Source organism: Anopheles coustani, chromosome 3 (genome assembly GCF_943734705.1).
Source record: "Anopheles coustani chromosome 3, idAnoCousDA_361_x.2, whole genome shotgun sequence".
NCBI lineage: Eukaryota > Metazoa > Arthropoda > Insecta > Diptera > Culicidae > Anopheles > Anopheles coustani.
Window position 1 is genome coordinate 96,526,043 of NC_071288.1, and position 21,833 is coordinate 96,547,875.

At 44.9% G+C, this 21,833-nt stretch overlaps 1 protein-coding gene across 3 annotated transcripts; it reads right to left on the reverse strand.

The window, feature by feature from the left end:
* Positions 1–369: 369 nt before the first annotated feature.
* LOC131261426 (uncharacterized) lies at positions 370–21,586 on the reverse strand. Of its 3 annotated transcripts, XM_058263458.1 has the most exons (5): positions 21,342–21,586; positions 5,058–6,717; positions 4,204–4,485; positions 1,226–1,276; positions 370–1,147 (listed from the first exon to the last, which is right to left on the reverse strand). In XM_058263458.1, exons 2-5 carry the CDS (start codon positions 6,685–6,687, stop codon positions 1,119–1,121), a joined length of 1,992 nt encoding a protein of 663 aa, XP_058119441.1. In that variant the 5' UTR covers positions 6,688–6,717; positions 21,342–21,586; the 3' UTR covers positions 370–1,118. The 3 variants fall into 3 exon arrangements, with proteins under 3 accessions (XP_058119441.1, XP_058119439.1, XP_058119440.1); XM_058263456.1 differs by lacking the exons at positions 370–1,147; positions 1,226–1,276 and adding an exon at positions 2,419–4,124; XM_058263457.1 differs by lacking the exons at positions 370–1,147; positions 1,226–1,276; positions 21,342–21,586 and adding exons at positions 2,419–4,124; positions 19,790–19,914.
* Positions 21,587–21,833: the final 247 nt, after the last annotated feature.

The following is a 21,833-nucleotide window of genomic DNA, read 5'->3' on the forward strand; positions in this document are numbered from 1 at the left end:
TCCAGGTTTCGACATAACCTCTCATCTGACAACTGTCAGTTTGGTCATTTGTTTGTGACAGCTCCAGGAGAGTTGGTAATTATAGTTTACTCAATCAATTTTCAAAATTTCGGGTTCGATCCAACATTTGCTGCAATTATCGAAAAAACACTTTTCAAAATTTGAAGAAAAAACCACCAAGGGTCAATGTAATACCATTATTTGTAAAGGTATTGCTCCAGACTAGCACACCCTTCAAGCGCTGTTCGTTTTCAGTTGCCGTACATTTTCGGAACGTTATGACGCCCATACCATGTGCTCGCTGAACCGTTGAAGATGTTGTAGTATTTCTTATTTTATTATGCTGTTTTGTTTACGTATACTTTATAGGCGCTTGCGAATCCAGTTTACAGAACCCTGGACCCAGCTACAAGATTGTTTCGTTGTTAACAGAATGAAACTTTGATACTGTTGTTCCCTCCTCTGCAGAGTATTCCGATGGGTAAAAGAGGTAACGAATCAAAGAAAACGCCTGTCTCTTAAAAGCAAACAAATGAAAACAATTGTTCAGGAACTATCAGGAATTGATTGGTAACTTCTAGACGCTTTGCATCTCGAAATCGGAAGGGCCCGCTAAGAGATAAGTAGTAGTATGCATGTTAAACAGAATGGTTTCTCCTAGCACAACAGTAATAAATAAACAATATAGAAAAATCGAAAACTTAACACAAATGTATCTCCTGTTTTTCTTTATCCTGCCGCTTGTAACGAAATAAATACAGCTAAGTGTTAAACAAAAAATACATTCAACAGTTTGTTACGTTGCGTCTGCACCGTTCCGAGATAGCGTTTCACCCTCCAACAACGCAAAACTTTTACATGAAATGTACTCCTAGTTTAGAGGTTCAGTCTGGCTCTACAAAAGCACGATGTCATAGATGGCTCCAACGAAGATCCCACAGCCAGAGCACAATTCCAGATTCCTCCGATTCTCGTTCGTCTAGAACCGAATTCAACTGGGTGAGCACTTCCGTTAGACGTTCCATCACCAAGATCCGGTATCCTCAGGGGCTCTGTCTATTTATCTTCACTTCCGGTAGTACGGCGAATGCAAGGGTTAGATCCCTTACGGATGGTTACTATGATACGATCCACGAATGTATGATCTCTGGAAGGAAGTGGATCGGTGTTAGCGAACTAGGTTGGAGAACATTATAGCCAGTGTGAGCTTATGGTGGAAACCTACTGTTTTGTCCTGGTGAGAGATAAATAAGTATATCTTGGCCTGATGCTACGACTGAAATGGTACCAAATACAAAAACACATCCCCATTATATATTAAACTGTTGGTAATTTAAACAATTAATCCAAAGCTGGATTGCATTAATGAATGATTGCATGAAAGCACTCTTATGCGCATTTAGATTTCAATTTTAAAACACACTATTTTATTCATTCATCTATGCTACCATTGTTAACGGTAATTCAGAAAAGAAAAAACATGCACAGCCAAATATCATGCAAAGCTATATTGAAGGGAGAAACACTGTGTAAAATGTATACACTTTTCGGATAGGAGAATCAAACAGTCTAAACGTTACAATAAATTTGTGACATACATTGCCGATTGTAATGATTTACGGTACACGTAGCATGATTAATTTATATTTAGAATGGGTTTTCAAATTTTTTTTTCACAAATAATCAACGACCTGCATTATGTAACGGCTACATGCTATGAGGACACTTTTGGAATGTCTTTTTGTCTCTAATGTTCTAAACAGCACTTCTAAATGATGATAAAAAAGCAACACGTTTATAATCTAAAGATCGCCGCCGGTCCTCCATTCTTCATGGGCATTAATCTAAGCAAACGCTTCCCTAACTGCACTAACACATGGCTTGATCATTCATCTAGCGCCAAACAAATAAAAACAATCCGCGACTAATCAAGCACATATCGTTCACAATCCGCTCAACATAGGACAAACGCTCCACGGCGTCGCAATGCGATGTCGTAAAGTCGACGTACTCTTTTTCTTATGCCGCCGACACATCATACGAAGGTGTTAGAAATGTGTCCCCATTGATCTTCCCCACAAGGGGCAATGGCTCCTTAGCGCAGCATCAAAGGGTGGTAGCTGGCGTCAAGCGAATGCAAAAAGGCAATGTCTTGCACCTCGGGAATGGAGGAACGCAGCGAGTGAATACATATTCCCTTTCGTTGGTTTATAAAGGGAGGGTAACGCCACCATCAAACGGCACTTGCTTCTATTTTGTTACTTAAGCGCCTGCACAGCTACAATGGCACAGCTACCATGCGACTGATATTTCTATTTTTAAACGCACAGTGTGTGATAACGCTCTAACGCAAGGTAGATTGTAATCAGCGACTGTACAACGGGTTTCGATTGTGTTTTCAGACGGATAAACTCGTATAAGTATGATCGTTATCAAAGTATTTGCCAAAATATTGTCTGAAAAACAGTCTGTTAACTGTTTTTGTATTTTTTTTTTCTCCTGCCTGAGTAAAATTATGAATTTAATTAAATATAATAAAAAATCTACACTTATCATGCGCTTTATCTTACTTATAGTTCCCTGATAATACTTCCAAGCAGAAGGAAGCACAGTTCCAATGAAACAACTCCATTCTTCCGACGGAAACTCTACCGTTAACTTGAAGTGCGTCGATTACTTTTTTTCGACATAATTTTCCATCCTCACAATGTATCACATTAGATTCCCATCTTTCGGTAGCTTGGTGTGGTCCCAAGTGAAAGGAAGGATGAAACGTTTGTTGAGAAAACGAGCGGAAAAGAAATAACCTGACAAAGCGTTTGTTCGAGTAGATAAATATGCAAACGTGTATAAAGTGAATAAAGGTGTGGGCCATAATGCATTAATTTGTATCAATCCACGCAAGGCATACATTTATAAAGAAGTTAACTAGTAGTTAATTAGAACATCATACTGTTGGTTAGCATAAAGTGTTCGTAGTAATAAAAACGAAATCAAAAAGATAATAAAATAACCATTCCAACACAGCAACACACCACGATGGACGAAAATCGTGTCTGGTACAAAACCATGCACAAGTGTCCTTTAAATCACGTACTCTCTGGCATGCAGAAAAAAAAAATATGTTGAAAAGCCCTACCGAAAACATTGGGGCCGTAATCCGTCTTATATGCCGGCCACTCGTCATGCAGTGCAACACCATCGGACACACTTTGGTCATTTGTCGCGCGCATTGTTAGTTTAGCATTCGATGGATGATTTCTGATATTGAGCATTTTGCAACGGAGGTGGGTTCGGCTGTTGCTGCTGCTGCTGCTGCTGGGTTGGATGTTGTTGGCCCGGTTGCTGGAGTTGTTGGGAGGTTTGGGATGTTGTTTGTAGCGCAATCGAGGGGTTGGATGAAGGGCAGGAAAGGGAGGCAAAGGATGGTGGTGGCATTTCACAACCACCCGGATAAGGTGGAGCCGTTGAAGGTCCGACCGACGCGCCAACAACAGCAGCCGCAGCAGCCGCCGCTGCCGCAGCAGCAGCCGCCGCAACACCTGTGTCCACCGAAAGGTGCTGACGCCTTAGCAGAGCGACACCTACAGGAACACCACCACCATCGCACACGTCTGTCCCGGAGACCGCATTGGAGGTGGTGGCCACCGCTAGGCCTGATCTTTGCGCGTTTTCGGGAAGCTGCGTTTTACTACCGGATGCTTTCGGCAACGTGCAGAGTTCACACGAGGTCATGAGTTCGTGGTTTTGGAATGTACAAAGAGTGCAGGTCCAGGGTTGATTCGAGCCGGAGGCCGCTGCCTGTTCGTCACCGCCTGCTATGTTGCTGGCGCTGCTGCCGGGAGGATGTAGTCGAGTGGACGTTGGATCACCATTCCCTACTCCGTAGTTTATTGAGGAGGACGTTGAGCAGGGAGAAGAGCCTGAGGAAGAGGTGTGTGCGGCCCCCGGACAGCCACCACCGAAAGGAACACTAGCTAAAAGAGGAGTACCGGGTGTAATGCTACCGGAACTGGTACGAGACGGTGATTGCGTAGTGGCCCTTGGAGGTGGTGGTCTCGGAGGACGTGGCGGACGATTAACGACCGCGGCATTGCTTGCACCCGATGGGAGCATTGGTGATCCTACAACAGCAACAGAATGTAGAGAAAGGAGGCTTCATTATGAAACAAACATCTACAACGCACGACAAAATAAACATACCTCCTTCGACGCTCAGTGCACTCAATCCGTCCGTTATCGAGGATCCTATGGCAACGGCTGCACGAGCCTCCTCATCATCGCACGAGTCCACCTCCTTCTGTAGCTGTTCGACTTCCGCTGCTAAAAGCAATACCTCCCGATCGAGCAGCTCCGCGTCGATGTGCAGCAAGGGTTGCTGCAGTACGAAGATTTCGCGACAAATCGACTCGAACTGGATCTGCTTCCTCTCCACCTCACGACTTAGTCTCTGTTTCTGCTCCAGCTGCTGCGAGACGGCCATTTCTGTGGAATGGACACACATTGATCGAGATGAAAGTGCTGCGCGGTAGTAGTACGACGGCCGGTATGTGTCGTACGCTTTGCGACAACGTATAAAGCGCGACTGATTAGACTTCAGACGTGTACAAGCAAGTCGTAGCAACCGATCGTAGCAACCGAGCTTCGCCGGGTGTTTTTTTGCTGTCCCTAGCTTCTAGCCGAAGTATCGCCTATTGCTGTTCTTATCAATATTTGTACAAGGAATTCGTTGCAAGTTCTCAGATTTTCCCTATCAATTGGCCGGTGCATACGAACTTTTTTCTCTGATAACCCATTGCTCAATCCGATGGCGTCATACTCGAAAACACTATGATGTGGCTTATCGCACAGCTAGAGCTATGTTTGTTTAAATATTAATTATCATTCCTTTGAACCTAGCTTCGATTCAATCGAAAACCAAGCCCACATTGACACGAACATCACAGTGATAATAGTTTAAAGTCAATCGCGCGTTCCAGGAGTATGAAGAACAAGAATGAACTTGAAAATACGCCTATTATGATTGTGCGAGATTGTTGAGACTTTTTGTACTTTACCTGCCACAACAAAATTTTGGTACCGCATTTCCTTCGTAAGTCCATCGTTCTCTAGTTGCCGACCGGTAGCAAACAGCGACCCTCCTCTGAGGGCTCCCATAAGACCACGGGGCGTCTGCACTCTATGCACCACGCTGGGAAGAGGCGAGGAGGATGATAACGGTGTCTGAAAGCGGGATGGCATCGCAGTTCCGGGCGACTGATATCGATAGCTATCTCGCTGCTCAAACAGAGGCTCCTGCAGTTGTTGTTGTTGTTGTTGATACTGTAAGGTGTTGAGTGATGTCGTCTGTGTGTCCAACGGCCTGTGCGTTCCCTGGTACGATTCGTACCCGGGGATATGGGCACGCATCGCACTGAACGACCCGAAACCTTCGCCGAAGGTAACCTCCAGCTTCGACTGGATGCCGGCCTGGGCGTTGAAGTTCCCCGACGTATACTTGAGGGGGCTAGCGTGGATGTGGATGGGAGAGTGAGGCCGTCCGTCTGTCGGTTGCCGCAAGGTCAGATTGACCGACGTCGAGCTACGTCCTCCACCGCCAGCTCCAACGGTATTCCCATTGCTTCCAGAGACGCCACCAGATGAATTGCCCTGCGAGGGTCCGGCTGCATGGCCTGCTGACGCTGGTACCACACCACTGTTGAAGGTACTACTAACTTGGGCTAGTTCCCGCGAGTACGGTGGTTCCGGTTGGAGCGAGATCGTCGAAGTATGGCGCTGCCCGACATGCAGCGGGCCTCCAGGCTTGGGGGATACGGTTACATTCACCTGCAGGTTAACCGTTTCACCCAAATCGGCATTACTGCTTGCGGTCGTTGTGGTCGTTATGGTGGACGTAGCCAGCGACCCGCTGGGTGGGCAAGCCGGTGCCGTCCGATGAGGGCGAGTCGGTGGAGGTGGTGGTATACCACTTCCACCAACACCACCACCACCCGCGTATCCCATTGGGGAACTCGAAGTACCGAAAGCGAGTGTCGTAGGACGGTGTGGTATTGTTGGCACTCTGCCATCCCCTGCTAGTCTATCATGAAGACCTCCTCCCCCGCCTGCGCCAGATGGACCAACGGAGTTTACCACGAACTGAGGCCCTCCGTTGATGGCTCCCCGCAACCTGCTACTATCTACGCTACTCTCCCGACTGCTGGTGCTGCTGTTGCTGCTGCTGTTACTATTGCTAAAGCCATTTCCATCCTGTCTGCTGCCGCCCGACTGTCGACTCCGCTGTTCCGCACTGCGCCGCTTCAGGCTACCGCTGTGGATCGACTGGGCGGGGTAGGTCGTCTGGGCGGGCGTCCCGAGGACGGCCTCCTCCAGCTTGCTCACGCACGCCGGTCGATCGTGGCAGTTCTGCGTGACCAGCTCCGACACGACCGTGTCCGGGACGGTAGGATACTTCTGCTTCATCTCGTGGAACAGCTGCATAATGCTGATGTTGGAGCAGGCGCACGGTGCACGCTGCTTTAGGATACTGCTACTGTCCGGTGTGGACGGGACACTTGAGCCTGCTGGTGTTGCTGGTGCCGACGAATGCCGCAGTGGCGCTTGTTCATCGTACTCGTCGTAGGTGCTACAGTTGTTCTCGCTAGTGCTGGAAGTCGGCGGCGGATGCTTGAAGGGATTAGTCGCCATACTCTGCCATCCTCGGTGGGCTCATAGATTCTGCAAAATAAAAAAGTGAGGAAGAATCAGTTTATGAAAGCAAGCTTAAAACAAATGTCTTTACAAAACGTTCAATAAATAAATAAAGTATACAGTCGTGAACAGACCACATTGTGCACATTGTGCTTGTGGCCCATTTCCAGTTCACAGAACTTGCAGCAACCTTTGCAAACGGCAAACAACTTACCCCAAAAGTCACGCAGCTGTTCCGCAGCGGTTTACACGCTCGGCTCGTTGGTGTCAAGTGACCGATTAAAAAAATGTTACACCCCATGGAGCCCACCGAATGGAGTCTTTCGTTATCAATGGAGCGAAAAATGTGATGGATAAAAAAAAAAGCGAAATATCGCCCTCGTGTCAGTCATGTGAATGGTGCGGACAACCCTAAAATTTACACCGTCACTTTCGTTCGCCTTTTGGGAGGGATACAAACACACACACACTCACATGTAAATATCCGTACCCGTATAACGTGTGAGCTCCCCCCAGATAACTGATAAGCACTATATCAACATCGCGGAATTCCTTTTCACCCCGTGCGTTTCGTCGGAGGGAATTACGCCACCGACACACGGGCTGGACCTTGTTTGTGCAATTTCATTTATCCCACCATCGTTTGCCTCCACAAACTGGGCTGAGCGGAAGTACTGCATCGATAAGCATTCTCCTTCCTCCAAATTGGTCTCCATCAAAGCACATAACATTTTATTTGATGACGGCCTCGAAAATAATCGATTGAATTGTGTAACCCGAAATCTAAGCTACAAAGTAAGGAGATGTTTAGGGAACAAACAAAAGATTAGCGATAAACAACTTAAATTCCAACTATTGGAGTAAATATTTACATGCTTAGACAGATTGGTAAACGCAATCAAAGCACGTAAAATGTTTATTTAAAATACAAACCCCCAATCCCATACTCAACAACACACTATCAAGTATTTTTTCGTTGATGTCCATCAACACTGAAACGCCCAACTGTTTCCGATAACAGGCGATTCCCGCAGTTGAAGGGGGACTCCCAGTTCCAAAACAAATACGCTGACGCCAACTGACCTAAACCGGTGCAACGTCTCCCCATGTTCTCAATGGTTGTGGTAAAAAGCTACAACAAAAAAAAAAGTACGCCATTTTCCCTCTCCTTTGCAATCACATATATTTTGTTGTTCGCTTATCGTTTACTGGGCAGCTGTGGGGGCCGCCTTCGTTGGAGATAAGACACGCCAAACGAGGATGAGAGAACAGTTTCAAGCGAAATGTGCATGTAATCACGGTCTATAAATAGCAGGAAAATCGCATTGGTGTTGTCAGCATTAGCGTGACTTTTCAATAACTGGACGCCTTTTGAATTACTTTCGATAGTTCGGCGCACTCTGAAGCATAATTTGAAATAATTTTGCAAGTAAAATGACGGTCATTTGATATCTAACAGTAGTTCTAAAAGGTTGACTGGTGGTTTAAAAAATTGTGTCCGTTCAAACATGTCTAAAAATATCCTCTCGACTTATCATTTGCCATTTCGATGGAAACAGTTTTTAAGCTCTCACGTGCCTCGCCTCCTTGGATTACTGTTTCCGGGTAGCATCCCCAGCACGAGCCTGATAAACGGAAAATAATGGAGATAAGCTGCGGTAGCTGCTCGATGATAAGGAAGCTTTTTTGTTCAACATAATCAGATGCTTCATTTAGGCGTACACAATTGGAAAATATTTCTAAGTTTCTAAGGATTTTCTAAGTAAAATCCCATCAAAATAATTTTCCGATTACGCAATTTGAGCTATGTTAAGGTAAATTATTTTTGAATCTTTGTGTGGCATCCCAAAAACCCGTTGAAATATGAAACTTCCTCCCCATGCAGTGCGGACTATATAATTTTGATTACGGAATTGGAAAACGCTCGGTCGGCGGGATTGCATTACGGTCGTAAAAATTCCACCCCACAACCGAACGACCCACTTCGGGTTCAAGGTCGGGACACCACCCGGGAACGCTAGTGGGGAGGAGGAGAGCGCGAGGTATGACGACGCCAAAGACATTCGCACATTCGCACGTAACAAATCTGTCGCGAATGTTTTCGTCTGATTCCACTATCACCACCGAAGTAAGGAGGGGGTGAATGGGAGAAGGGGAAGAGAAAAGTAAAAACAAAATTCCACCGTTGCGACACGTATACCCGCACCGTCCCTCCGTCCCCCCGAGGGAGGAAACCCATCGCCACCGTCCGGTTTTATGTCGTCGCCAAATGTTTCTTGAAGGAACCGAAACGGAACCCCACCGATTCGACCAACATTGACGCGATAGGACACCGAAATCCCTCTATAAATCGTCCCGACTCGGCTTTCGTTCTCGACCCGCCGCCATCTGCAGGGTCATAATTTTCCGACGTCACGTCCGCCGTGAAAGCATTCCACACAAGAGGCACCAAGCGTCTCCATCGAAAAGGGGGCTCAATAGTAAGTGGTTCCTTTAAGCGCCCCAAGCAGTGCACAGACCTTTCTTTCACTGTTTGATGCATGGCAACATTCCGATCAACAATTGAAAAGACACCCAAAAGCCGATGAGATGCCTTTCTTGTTTATTAGTTTACAGTTTATTTTATTATTATTTAAATAAAAACCGACAAATAGCCGATTCGTTTAAAGTCTTTACAAAGTCCGTACGAAAAAACCAGCCGGAGGAGAGAACTCACGAAGAAAAAGGGGATAAGTGAAAGCGAACGTGAAGGTAAGCGCAGTCCCGTCGCTGATAGACGAAAACATATTCATTAGGGGTGCAGTTTTATTTATAAAATCCACCTCTTGCCACCACCCCGTTGTTCCACCAAGCCAACAACGGAAACGGATAACGGAAAAGAGGAGCAGGAAAAGGAAGTTGACGAATGTTACTGGGCCAATGATATACCCGCAGCGTGTGACAATTCGTTTGCATGGGGCAGAGTTTCTCAACCATTGGTTTCCCTCCCAGCATGTTTTAACGATCATGAAAAAAGCCTTCGTTAAATTCAATCTAGTAGCCACACTAATCAGAAGCTTTGTTAAAAAACAGCTAAAAACAGTAAGCGTTTAAATTGTAGTTGAGGTTGAGCATCACTGACAAGGTGCCGATTGTTTATCACGCTCTTCTATCGGACCCCCTCTCTCTCTCCTGAAGGAGTGTGAAAAAAACTGCAATCCACACAAATATAATGCGCACCATTAAATCACACAACCCATTCATCCGTCAACGACGGATCGACGAGAAGCGGTAAAGTTGTATTTTATGCAGTGCGGTGTTGTCCCATCGCCTCCCCCCCCACCCCCGCCCACCCGGCGCAAACAAAAAAGGACACCCGCATGGGTCGTACATTAAAATTACCCTCACAATCCGGCGATCCATCATGCTTAGGCGCGTTGTTTGGTGAATCTAAATTAAAATTGAAGTGGCACAAAGTCATCGCAAGATCGTCGAACACGAGAGTGTTCTTGACCTGCAAAATTTGGTAATGTGCGATGTACATTACGTCGTTTCGAATGAAATTTAAGACGATCATTCGAACGATATTTCTTGATTTTCCACGGAAAGACTGATTGGTAGTGCTAACGCGACACGTGTGGCACTGAGAATTTCCAGGAATTCCAAAACAGAAAAATATAACGCCTTTGAGTCTAATGAAACGAACGTAGTAAAATCGACCGGCAAAAGATTAAGTGCACAGTTCGTGGAAATGAGAAGCGACAATCATTAAAAAATTCTTGGAAAATCCACTAGAACCAAACAAAAATTAAAATATTAGAAAACATGAACAAAAAAACATGAAAGTCTTCATTTCAATTAACATTGCGTCGGTCACTGTGGGTTTGATTCGATTGCGCGTTCAAACGATAGACTACTAAGGAAAGAACGATGCCATAAGAAAATCTCGTCGTGACGTAAAACAGAAGTACATATTTTATCCGCCGAGATTTTCCCATCGGTCTGGAATGGTCGACGGTGGGGATTTCCTCGTCCATCAAACTAGCCATATTCAAACAAGAGAAAGAGAGAGCGAGAAAGAGAGAAGGAAAGTCCAGCGACATTCCATTCCGTGTGCGAAAAACGACGAAGCGCTACTCTACAAATTCGACTTCGCAGCGTGGAATGTCATGCTAAATACACTGGAGGAAACAAGAATAGCACCACCCTGTTTTTTGCCAATATTTTTTACATTTCCATAATATTGGAGCTTTTTCGAGTTTGGTACGTTATTACAATCAGTTTCACAACTTTCCAGTAGATTAAGGACGCTTTAATGTGGAGAATTACCATTTAAACCGGAAAAAGCTTAAAAATGGGGAGGAAATAAAAATAGCACCACTTTGGTTTTCTGTTCAGCAATTGAAGATATTTAAAAAACTAATAATCTTAATTGAGTTTTTAAGATATTAGTAGTTAGTATGGAACCTAAACTATAGAAATTAAATATTATTAGTCGTGTGTTATTTGATTTTCCTAGCCATTTAGCAGACATGGGTCAGGAACAGTATCGCTTCGTTAAAACCGAGCTAAACATCAAAACTGGCCATGGTAGCAGAGGCCTGTTCCCTGAAAATCGGTCTAAAAACCTTCCGATTACATATCATAGCAGTAGGGTTGATGAAACATTCCGGTAACGACGGCCACAAGGACCAACGCGGGAGTAAAACCCAGCTGACGGAGATGGATATGCGAATAATTTATAAATAAGGAGCAAGCCAGGGACGAATAGTGATTCTAAATCATGCAGAATTCAACTTAAGATGCCAATAACACGTTTGCAGCAAATTACGTTGAACGGGGAAAGCTACAAGTAGCCACAAATATTCCGCAAGTCCAACATGACAGAGCGACATGCATTGAATCGGTTCAAATTCCCTTTAAGGTATACTTGTTGCAGCGACGCATGAAAAAAAGTTCTTTTCAGGCTAAATAAAGTTCATTCTTGGTTTCCTACATTTTTGACAATACTTTTAGCTAGATCTTCAACAAGAACCTGGTGTTAAAATGAGCCCGAACGTTTGTGGTGTTAAACCATTGATATGGGGAGTTCTCTCACTGCAACGAAAGCTTACCTTGTCATGCATCTGACTGAGAATGAAGTTTGATATACTAGAAACAAGATTAATTGCACAAAATTAAACATAAATGAGCTTAGACTTCGTTTTCCAATAAAAATATAACGGATTCCATGAGTTGATGTTAACTACAAGCTGAATTCCTGATATAAGAATGAAGCTATCAAGGTGGCCAGCAGGCTCTTTGTATCCTAATCGCGTAAAAAACCTTTGGCCTATTCATGGTTGACTTCAAATGCCAAACAATGAAGCAACAATTACGTGCTAATTCGTATTCGTGAATGCTGGGAGCGCCATGAGCAGAACTCGCTGAAAAAATGTATTTTGTACCTCCAAATCCCCGCGTATTGAAGGGATTAGATAGAAATAAGCTTATATTTACTAATAAAATGATTAAACTTTATTTTAATTGAGGTTTTGTTAGAATATCTTCAATTGCTGAACCGACAACCAAAGTGGTGCTATTTTTATTTCCTCCCCATTTTTAGGCTTTTTTGGTTTAAATGGTAATTCTCCGCATTAAAGCGTCCTTAATCTACTGGAAAGTTGTGAAACTGATTGTAATAACGTACCAAGCACGAAAAAGCTCCAATTTTATGGAAATATAAAAAAATATTGGCAAAAAACAGGGTGGTGCTATTCTTGTTTCCTCCAGTGTATATGGAGAAATTCGGTGAATTCCGTAGAAGCAATAAACAACCGCCGATGCGCGGCATTTAATATTCGCCCCGCCCGAAAGATCGTGGCTTTTCCCCCTGTTTTAGGCAAAGCAATTCCATCCGCAATAAAACGATGCGCAAGTTGTTGTCGATGCGGAGTTTACTTAAAAGTAGTAGAGAGAGAGAGAGAAGTCCGTATTGCACGCGCGTTATAAAACGTTGTTAACGATTAGAACGTGAAGATCATCATTTTCCACGCATCGCCGAACGATATTGTCCTCCACGGGCCTTCCCCGCTCGGTTAACCCGGTCTGGTACGGGGTCTGTCGTTCCGTTTCCTGTTGGCGGCGTCCGGTGCGCCAAACCGAAACCGACGACAGTTCAACGACTCATTTAATTTGCGCAATTTTACAAATATTGGACGGAAAATTTTCCCTCCCAAGGGGCCCCAGGAAGAGGGGCAAATGGGTGAGCGAATGGGTAAATTTACGGTACCGACAGCTGCTGAAGCAAAATGTATGCTCTCTCTCGAGCTTAGAGACGCATGCGGGGCCAAGGTGTTACTACATCACGATAGCACAATTTGTAACAAGTTCATCACCGGACGAGGGAACAGGTGAGTCCGTCGGACTGCAACAGTGTCATCGTGAGGCAATTTTGTTTCAGATCAGAGATAAACAACGGACCGTTCAATCGAAAAGCGTGGCGCTGAGTGGGAAAACACCAGGTTCCGGCCGCCATGAGAGAGTGGCTTTTCCGTCTCCGACCTATTTCACAACCTTGATCTTGGGGGCATGTTTGTTTGCCCAACCATTTAGAATAGCATAAATGGCATTGAGCCGGAAAAAACCTCAAATTCAACCCTAATTGAGTTAAAAAATGGAAACTCAAAACGACAAATAAACATTTGTATATTAATATACAAATTTACACATTTAATGCACACCTAAAGGGCTCATGATTTTATTGTTTTGAATCAAATGAAATTGCAACATTTTCCTACCCCTTTCCTAAAGATTCCATTAAGATAAAGCTTCTAGAATCGAGAAATTGGTTCAAAAACAGAAGCAATAGTTGTGAATGCAAAAGGTGATCTTATATCGCATGAAAATGCAACAATTGTAAATAAATTATTCAAAATAACCGGAAAACCCACCAATACTATTACGGTTGATGTAAGTGAATTGCATGCGCTTCGTTAAGGAATGTTCTTGCCATCTCCAATTCTATCCATCTTTGGCATTCATTCGTTCAATCCGGTCAGGAAAAACCACAAACAAACAACTCAACAAGTCAACAGGAGGTCCCATTTTGTTCGTTTCTTCTCTGGGAACGTCATCGGTGAAAAAATATCTACGCACGTTCATCCTTCAGCACGCGGAGGAGCGTGAAAAGCGAGACGAGTGGGCACAGCGGGGAGGAGAGGGGAGACCGAGGCTGATGTTGATAAAATCCAAAAATAGCCTTCCAAAAGTAGTAGTGCGAATTCTTGCCCCGTTGTTGCGTTTACACCTGCACCGTACACCGTTTTTACTGGCGTCGTTTTTCCCGTCGATCGGTGGTGGGTTTTCCCTTCGTGTTTCCCTCTGGCGAGCAAACGATCATGTCTACCTGATTGTGGAGTAGGTAACTCAAACCGATCGTACCTTTGTCTCGTACGCTCAAGCGTGTACCGGTGTAATGGAAAATGCAACCAATGGGTGGAAAAACAAAAGCAAACAATCTCCCAATTCGAAGGATATTTATTCCGGATGAGCGATGAGGAGTTTCTTCTACTACACACGCCTGAAGATGGAGCCGCCCGGTTGTTATTGGTGACGCAAAATGCCACAGCCCACATTAACCATCTCCATTCTCTCTCACTCACTCTCTCTCTCTCTCCTTTTTCCTCTCCACCGCCTCCTAGGAAGCCGCACTTTTTTCGCAACGATTGCGCGGCGGTAATCCAAAAAAGAGTGACACCCACTCGTTTTGTTTCGACACCACCAACACCTTCCCAATTCCCTCCCCATTAAGCCCCGCACACCACATCCCTCCACTAACGGCGGGAGAAGCGTTCGGTCCTTTTACTTTTCACTGTCAACTCGTTGTTTTGCTGGCGAATGTTGGGGTGTGGTGTGGAAAACCATGATGGAAACAAAGCTAGGGGACGCATGAGCCGCAAGTGTGGGTAGCGAGGGGGGCGGGGAGAAGGGGGGGGAGGAAGTGGAACGGAGGAGGAAGCTCTGCCTGCTCTGGGTGTGGAATTTTCTAAATAAAGAAGACAGATTCTCACCTTAAAATAAAGCTGAACGGAAAAGCATCACCCAGTGGCCACCGGTCGGTACCCTTCTCCACCTCCCCACCCCTTCCCCCAAGTAGTCCGAGTCCACCACCACCACCTGTTGTTGCTTCTTCCATCGATCGAAGACGCGAATCCCCCTTCGCCCACTCCGGGGTGGATGGACGGTAGTTTTTCTTCTATAGATGGTGGTTCGTTTCTTCTGCTTCTTCTCACGTCGACAAACAAGGTGGGTGCTTCCAAACACTGCATTCGGGGTAAGGGGTGATGGGCAAGGGAGCGGTTAGAACGGGTCACATGGTCACATACACACACACACACACACACTGCTCGAAGGACAGAGAAAGAGATGATGCTTTGGAGCCACGAAGAAAAAGCAATGGCAAAAATCGAGCCGAACGGTTTGAGGAGGAAAAGTGAATCCCCACACCCTCCCCCTCCTACCCATCCTTTCCTTCCGTGTTGTGTAGGGAAGGGTGAGGGAAGGGGCAACATGAAAATAGTACCGACCGAGCATCGGCGAGAAGGAACACCCGGAAAAAGGATATCGAGGGGCGGGGGGGTGAACGAGGTGAGACATATTTTTAATTCCAAGCCTCATTTAATGAAAACTCAATTAAAGCAATTTACGTCAGATAAAACCGACGCGTGCAGAAAAGCCGACGAAGTAAGTATGGACGGATTTTTCTTCCTTTTTTCTCGGAATCGGTGTTGGTGGAACGTTTGTAAGGTAATTATCTTAGGAATGTGGAGCTGCTTCTTCAGCAACAAGATCTTTTGGGCAAAGAGTGTTTACTAAAAATGCATATGAGTTGTTTTTCTTTTCTGTTCTAAACAGAATTAGGGTCTGTTCAATAGAAACAAGAAAGAAAAATATGTCATTGGGAAGAAAGATTGTTTATCGTTTTGAGTAAAAACAAGATATAAACAACATGACGATTGCGAATCGCGAACAATAAAGCCAATCGTTTCGATCAACATCGTTTATGGAACGGTTAATTCGTCTACGTGCCAAAAAATTACAGCAACTGAACTGCCCCCACGGCTCGGTGACCAGAGAGGACATTAAGCAAATGACTCGGAACGTGTGAAAATTGCTGAAAATATTTACATTAACGTTACTGTGGTTTGGATAAAAGCCACCAAAGAGCCGGGGAGTGGGGTGGGGGAATAAAACACACAAACCCAAAGATGGGTTTTAATTTACCCCGCGCGTCCGAAATGAGCCGAAGTTATTGATCCTCAATCATCCATAACGATAATCCAATTTTCCACCATCAAGCCAACATAGCTTCCCTCTTCGCTGACGTAGCGGGGCCCGAACGGCGGCTTGCCAAAAATTTTCCCCGTATATTTTCAAACGCACATTCGGTGGCCGTCTTCTGTCTTCTTCTTTTACTCTGCGCGCGAAACCTCACGAAAACCTCCGCTGCTGCTGCTTCACCGAAGGCCAAACGTAAGCATCCCATAATAAATTCCCCGTCTCTCTCTCACTTTCTCTCTCTGGCCTAGGGGTTTTTCTCGTTCCCTAGTTCGTTCTACTCGCTCCCCCGTTGGCCAGTACACACACACACCATCCTTCCACTTCCTTGCGCGCTCGATGGTGGGTGGAATTTTATTTATAAACAGTAACTCCCCCCCGTTCATTCATGAAAAATTCCCACCACAAAAAATGGCCACCCTGGCCAGCAGGCGTGGGACCAGGGCAGCCGCTTTCTCTCCTCAGGATGGAATAATATAGCATTAACTATCCCACGGGTCCATCGTTACAGCATCCCCCCCGGCACACAGCTCCCCCACGGAAAAACCACACTCCCTTTGTCCTGTTCGAAGGAAAACCTGCAACCGAGGGGGGGAGAGTGCTACTAAAATTGGTATGCAACGGCGACGAGTGGTGGAACGATTTCGCATTTTGGGGTGTGGAGAGGAACGACTGCCGGTAACGCCAACGTGTTTTCGCGCGAACCACAAGCTGCTGCTGCTGCTGCTGGTCGGACTCCGGAAACAGACGAGAGGACCTTGGCAGGAAGTGAGCTGGGAGGATGGCGGCGTGATGCCGTGTGTCCGGCGTAATGGTTGAAGATCGAGTAAACAGATACTAAACTAGTGCCCTAACGGCTAGTACTACTACTAGTACTACTGCTACAACACAACAACAACAACCACTACTACTACTACTACTACTATTATTATTACTATTACCACTACTACTACTGATCCGAGAAACAACTGCACCATGTCAAACGTAGCAACAATAAGCTAGAAAGGGAAAACATGTGGGCAAGTTGGGTGATGAGGACGAGGGAAACGGACCAACTCAGACAACAATTCATACGAATCCAAACCGTGATGCTCTGCGCCCGTTTTGTGGATCACTTACTGCATGCGGATGCACTAGAAGTGGACACTCAGTTCTGGGAAGTAGGACATGCGTAACGGTTCGTAACGCTTTACGAAACTATAGAAATAAAGAGTATTATTAAAACTCTTTTATATCATAGATTTTCTTTTCTTGATCATGATGCAGATTGTGTAGATCGGGTACAGGAATAGGGGAAATATATATATCGATCGTTTAAAAGATCCTTCGGAATTGCAATTACCTTCTCCTGAGGCATAATGGATTGTTGGCAAAATACATTATCTGAACGCTCTATTAAATCGAACCAGTTCGAGTTGAGGAGAAGGTGAATGAGCGGTAACGACTACCCAAGAAACTGACTTTGTTCCGCGTACGCCTTCACTTATTAGCACGCCCACCACACGTTTGTAGAAATTAGCACCTAACTACAGTCGGCGACCTTGTCTGTGACAGGGAGCTTGGTAAAATTGGGAACAGCTAGAGTGTGTACAGAGATGTGTTTGATGTCTAGACTACATAGAATATAGTAGGCTTGGCGTAGTCAAGGGATTGTTATTGTTATTATTATTTTCCCTCATCTCTGTATTTTATTGAATGGTATATGATCATCATGCAGTAGTACTGAACTACTATTTCCGGAACAAACGAATCGGTTGTTATCAGAACCCAAACTTCACACCACCCAAGACGCGTGTCATTGGGCAGGGTGTTAGTAGACTTTCCTGACGTGACGTGTCTACTTTTCGTTTCAACTGAGGACTACAACGAATAATAGCAGGCGTTGACAACGTATCGCTGAGCAAAGCCCATACTAAGCTCGTCTTACCTGTACACATCCCTGCCATAAGGAACACACAGATGTCACCTTCTTTTCTATTTATCTGTTGGTAGAAGATAAACGAAGAAAACCCCCGAAAAACCCCCATCGTCGTCGCTGATACACAGTTGCAAACACGCGCGATGCAGACGCGCTGCAACCCCTGTGCGGCACGTACTGTGTGTCTATGGTATGTAATTAAGAGATCGCACATAGACCTTCCCCAATTGCCACCGGGTTTCCCCTCCCTTGCATCCCTCATCGTCATCAGAGTCGCCGCATGCTGTGACACCCGCATCTGCACCACGTCAGGTGTGGGTAACTAATGAGGAAAAGGTAGGACGACACGAGCAGTCGGAGGTGTTGGTGATGCAATTGACGAAAAAGAAAGATCAACCAAAATACGAACGAAAGCACCATGGTGAATTTGGGGAAATGGCAAATAGGAGGAAGTAACCGTATGTGGCACGTCATCGTTATATTTTAAATTATTATATTAACCTGTCCTTTTTTCCTAAAATTGAATGCGTGACTATTTTTGGTTGCAACATTTACTTTCTTGTTACATTGTATACCCAGGGACACACGAAACGAACCTGGTGGATTCCACCGGCCACGAAATGGACAGGAAGGAAGGTACGTAATCATCGCGTAATATTAAAAACCTCACGTTTCTGGTAGCGCTTCGTCAACCGGTACCCGGGCGTCTCCAAAGTCGTTACACCGATCAAACCGAGTGTCGATCAAGTTGGTCACCGTTTTTGGCAACAAGATTCCGTGCGTCCCCCCCTTCACCCGTGCATGGAGACTCCTCTCGTGCGGGATTCACGGTTATTCATTCTGGGTTGTAATTAGATTGGATGAGCAAGCGCGAAAAGGGATACGAAAAAGATTTAAGGAACATGTATTTGATCGGTTCTGCTAGGAGAAGTGGGTACCGAAAACAACCACCTACATGAAAAATCCATTCCATTGCGGCCAAACGGATGGACCCGTTTATCCGATCCGTGATCGCGGACAGAACGTTGAGTGACAAGAAGTGACCTCTGACTTGCATTGAGTGTGTGCTGTCTTGAGGGTTGACGCTTCTTGGACTGGCTTCATCCTCGAGTGAGTCAAATTGAAAGGGGAAGCTTTGTTTGTGTACCTCTTGTAGGATGAGAGTGTATTCACGGGAGTCGGATAGTTTGAAAAAAGGGAACACTCGTTTGTAACTGAATAAATTAAGCGTACGATGCTAATTTTACAATTTATGCGAAAAATCGTACAGAGTTAAAAAGAACAAGAACAACTGGCTAAAAGCTGTTCCACCTACAAGGGAGTAGAGTTGTGTCCATTGAACACATTCGTTTATAATCCGGTTGGAACCCGTTCGAGGCCTCTGCCAGTAGTGGTAAATCAATAATTAGTGATAACCTGAGCGGTGGCGGCAGGAAGTGTCAGGCTGGCTGATAAGCGACCGAACAACCCCTAAATTAGGAGTAACTCACCTTCAACGCACAGGTTGGTAGGTGTTTTGAGATACAAACCAACCAACCGAAAAAAAAAAACGTTGCTGACACAATACAGCTCTTTTAACATGTAAAACGTGTATTTAATGACTACCGGTTAGTATGACGAGTCGCATAAACGCACTGCTAACTTCTACGCAACGTGCAAACGAATACCATTCGAGAATTCATTGTCGAGGTCATAGAAGTGTGTGAGTTTTGTTTTCTGTACTTTGCACGCTGCTCCACCATAGGAAATCCCCAACGAAGGAATCTCGATCGATGGAATACTGCCTGAACCAGAATGGGGAAGCTTACATCCTGAACGTAAAACAAGAACAAACAAGGAAATCCCTGTCTTAATTCAAACAAAGTGAGACCTTTTAACACTTACTTTCAACAAATGCTGCAGCTACCGATATGGTGTTGTTGCGGATAAGCTCGGAAACAAACAAACTAAAAGGCTTGCTTCGGCCTTTCCCCCGAAGATGGTATTCCAAACGGCTTGATTGAAACTGCTGATGTTACGACAATTTTCTGTTGACACACAACTTTAAGTGACCAGCTGATAACACTTTTTCAATACACCACTATTCTTTTACGGAAGCCGATTCAACTATAAGCACTAATCATTGGTGGCTTTTACTTTTACCCTCCCTCTCGTTGAACTCTACGCACTTCTGGAAGGATTCGTTTACTTTTTTACACACAGCGAACACATCACCATCAGCAACGATGAGCACAGCACATATAATAACAAATAAGAACGTACACTATTGAGGAAAGAATTGTACATCCGCACTAGACACTGCAGCACATCTAGAAAAATTTAAAAAACAAGCCACATTTTAATAACGGAATGGTAAATAGAAGCTTTAGTAGCTTCTATTACATACAGGAGGCAAAAGGGTTTTCCAACAGTGAAAAGTATAATTGGATAGACACTAGAGTCACTTCGAATTGTTTCGTTTTACTAATACCACACAAAGAACACTAAAAACGAGGTGTTCGTGCTATCGGAGCGAGTTGTGACGTTATCTCCAGCGATGCAAAAATAACAACTTTTTCTGACAGACTGAATACTTTTAAGATAACTTCGGCGGATGAAAAAACAGTGTGATTTCATCATGTAAAGATTCTTCCCTAACAAGGATAATAGAACAAATCTCAATGACGATACTTTAATCACAATGTTTCAACGACCTCTGATCGCATCCACACAAACTGATCAAGTACTCGTGTCTCGGATGATCGAAGGAAAAACAATTCCTCGAACAACGCACCGGAGGCTTACGAAATTTTGCGCACTACTGAACATCCGCGATGCAGGTGGTTGTGTGTTTCGTTGGCACCCCTCAATGTTGCTAATCGAATCCGCGAGAAGGGAAACGACCACGTCCTATCGTTTTCTGACCGGATGAATTATTTTTGCGGCCCGAAACCTGTCGGCAGATCATTGGCGTTGTTATCGGATCAGGGGCCACGATAAAAGTGTAGGAAGATAAGAAAAGCCTGGTTCCACACGACGGTCAAAGGGACTCGTCTGATAACGGCACAAAGCAGCGCAGGTTTACGACAGCCAGCTCGGTTTCAGACTCTAAAAAGATAGCCAAGGTTACAAAAATTTCACAAAATCATTGTTTTCGCGCTGTGTGGTTTGCCAGAAGGTCTTCTTCTGCCAGCACTGCACCAATCCACCCCGGGCTACCCCTGCCTTTTTTCCTTCCACATCCAACTCGACGAGATTTCGTGCGTACGCAGCACATCCGCAGCAGCTTCGTCTGTCGATTTTTGTACGCAATGGGGTAAATTAGCTCTCGCAACCCCATCGGATCGATCGGGAAGGTGGACACACCTATGGAATACTACTGCACGGAAAACACAGCTAATGGATAATCTTTCCTACATGGATACACTTGTTTTCTCCACACAGTTTTATCACGAACCTTTAGCGAGATTGTCGAGACGAAATTCGATCTCCTCCTACGATCGTTCGCGTTTTCACCTTCTTTTTCTTTCTGCAATTTATCACGTACGCAAGCTTATGTGGTACCGTCACTATCGTTTCATCATCACCAGCACTTTGTGCACTGTATTTTACCAGTTTTCCATTCGCTGACCGTAGGTTTTGCAAAACGATTTTGTGAAAACGAATTGCGAGAGCTGATTTGCAGAAATCAACCTTGCGATCGTATTGCTTTTTCAACGACTGCACAGTGTTTTGACGTTCGTGCAAGATCGAGGTCGAACCGTTCCCTCGGGTGCACTCAGTTCCGGATTACTATGCAAACTGGGTTATTTTACTAAATAAATGTATATGATGGCCGAAGTCCTAGCTGAAAAACGAAGATACACACTACTGTTTTTCAGATAAAAGAGATTATGGGCTGTTTCCTTTACTAAACATACTATTTGGCACAAGGGAAGCTGAATAAGTC

What these genes read in the sequence shown, in the direction of transcription:
- LOC131261426 (XM_058263456.1), bottom strand. Translation starts at nt 6,687, where the DNA reads ATGGCGACTAATCCCTTCAAGCATCCGCCGCCGACTTCCAGCACTAGC. An exon ending in CCAAAATTTTGTTGTGGCAG is followed by an intron (nt 4,486 to 5,057) that starts GTAAAGTACAAA and finishes TCCATTCCACAG; the next exon opens with AAATGGCCGTCTCGCAGCAG. An exon ending in TGCACTGAGCGTCGAAGGAG is followed by an intron (nt 4,125 to 4,203) that starts GTATGTTTATTT and finishes TTGCTGTTGTAG; the next exon opens with GATCACCAATGCTCCCATCG.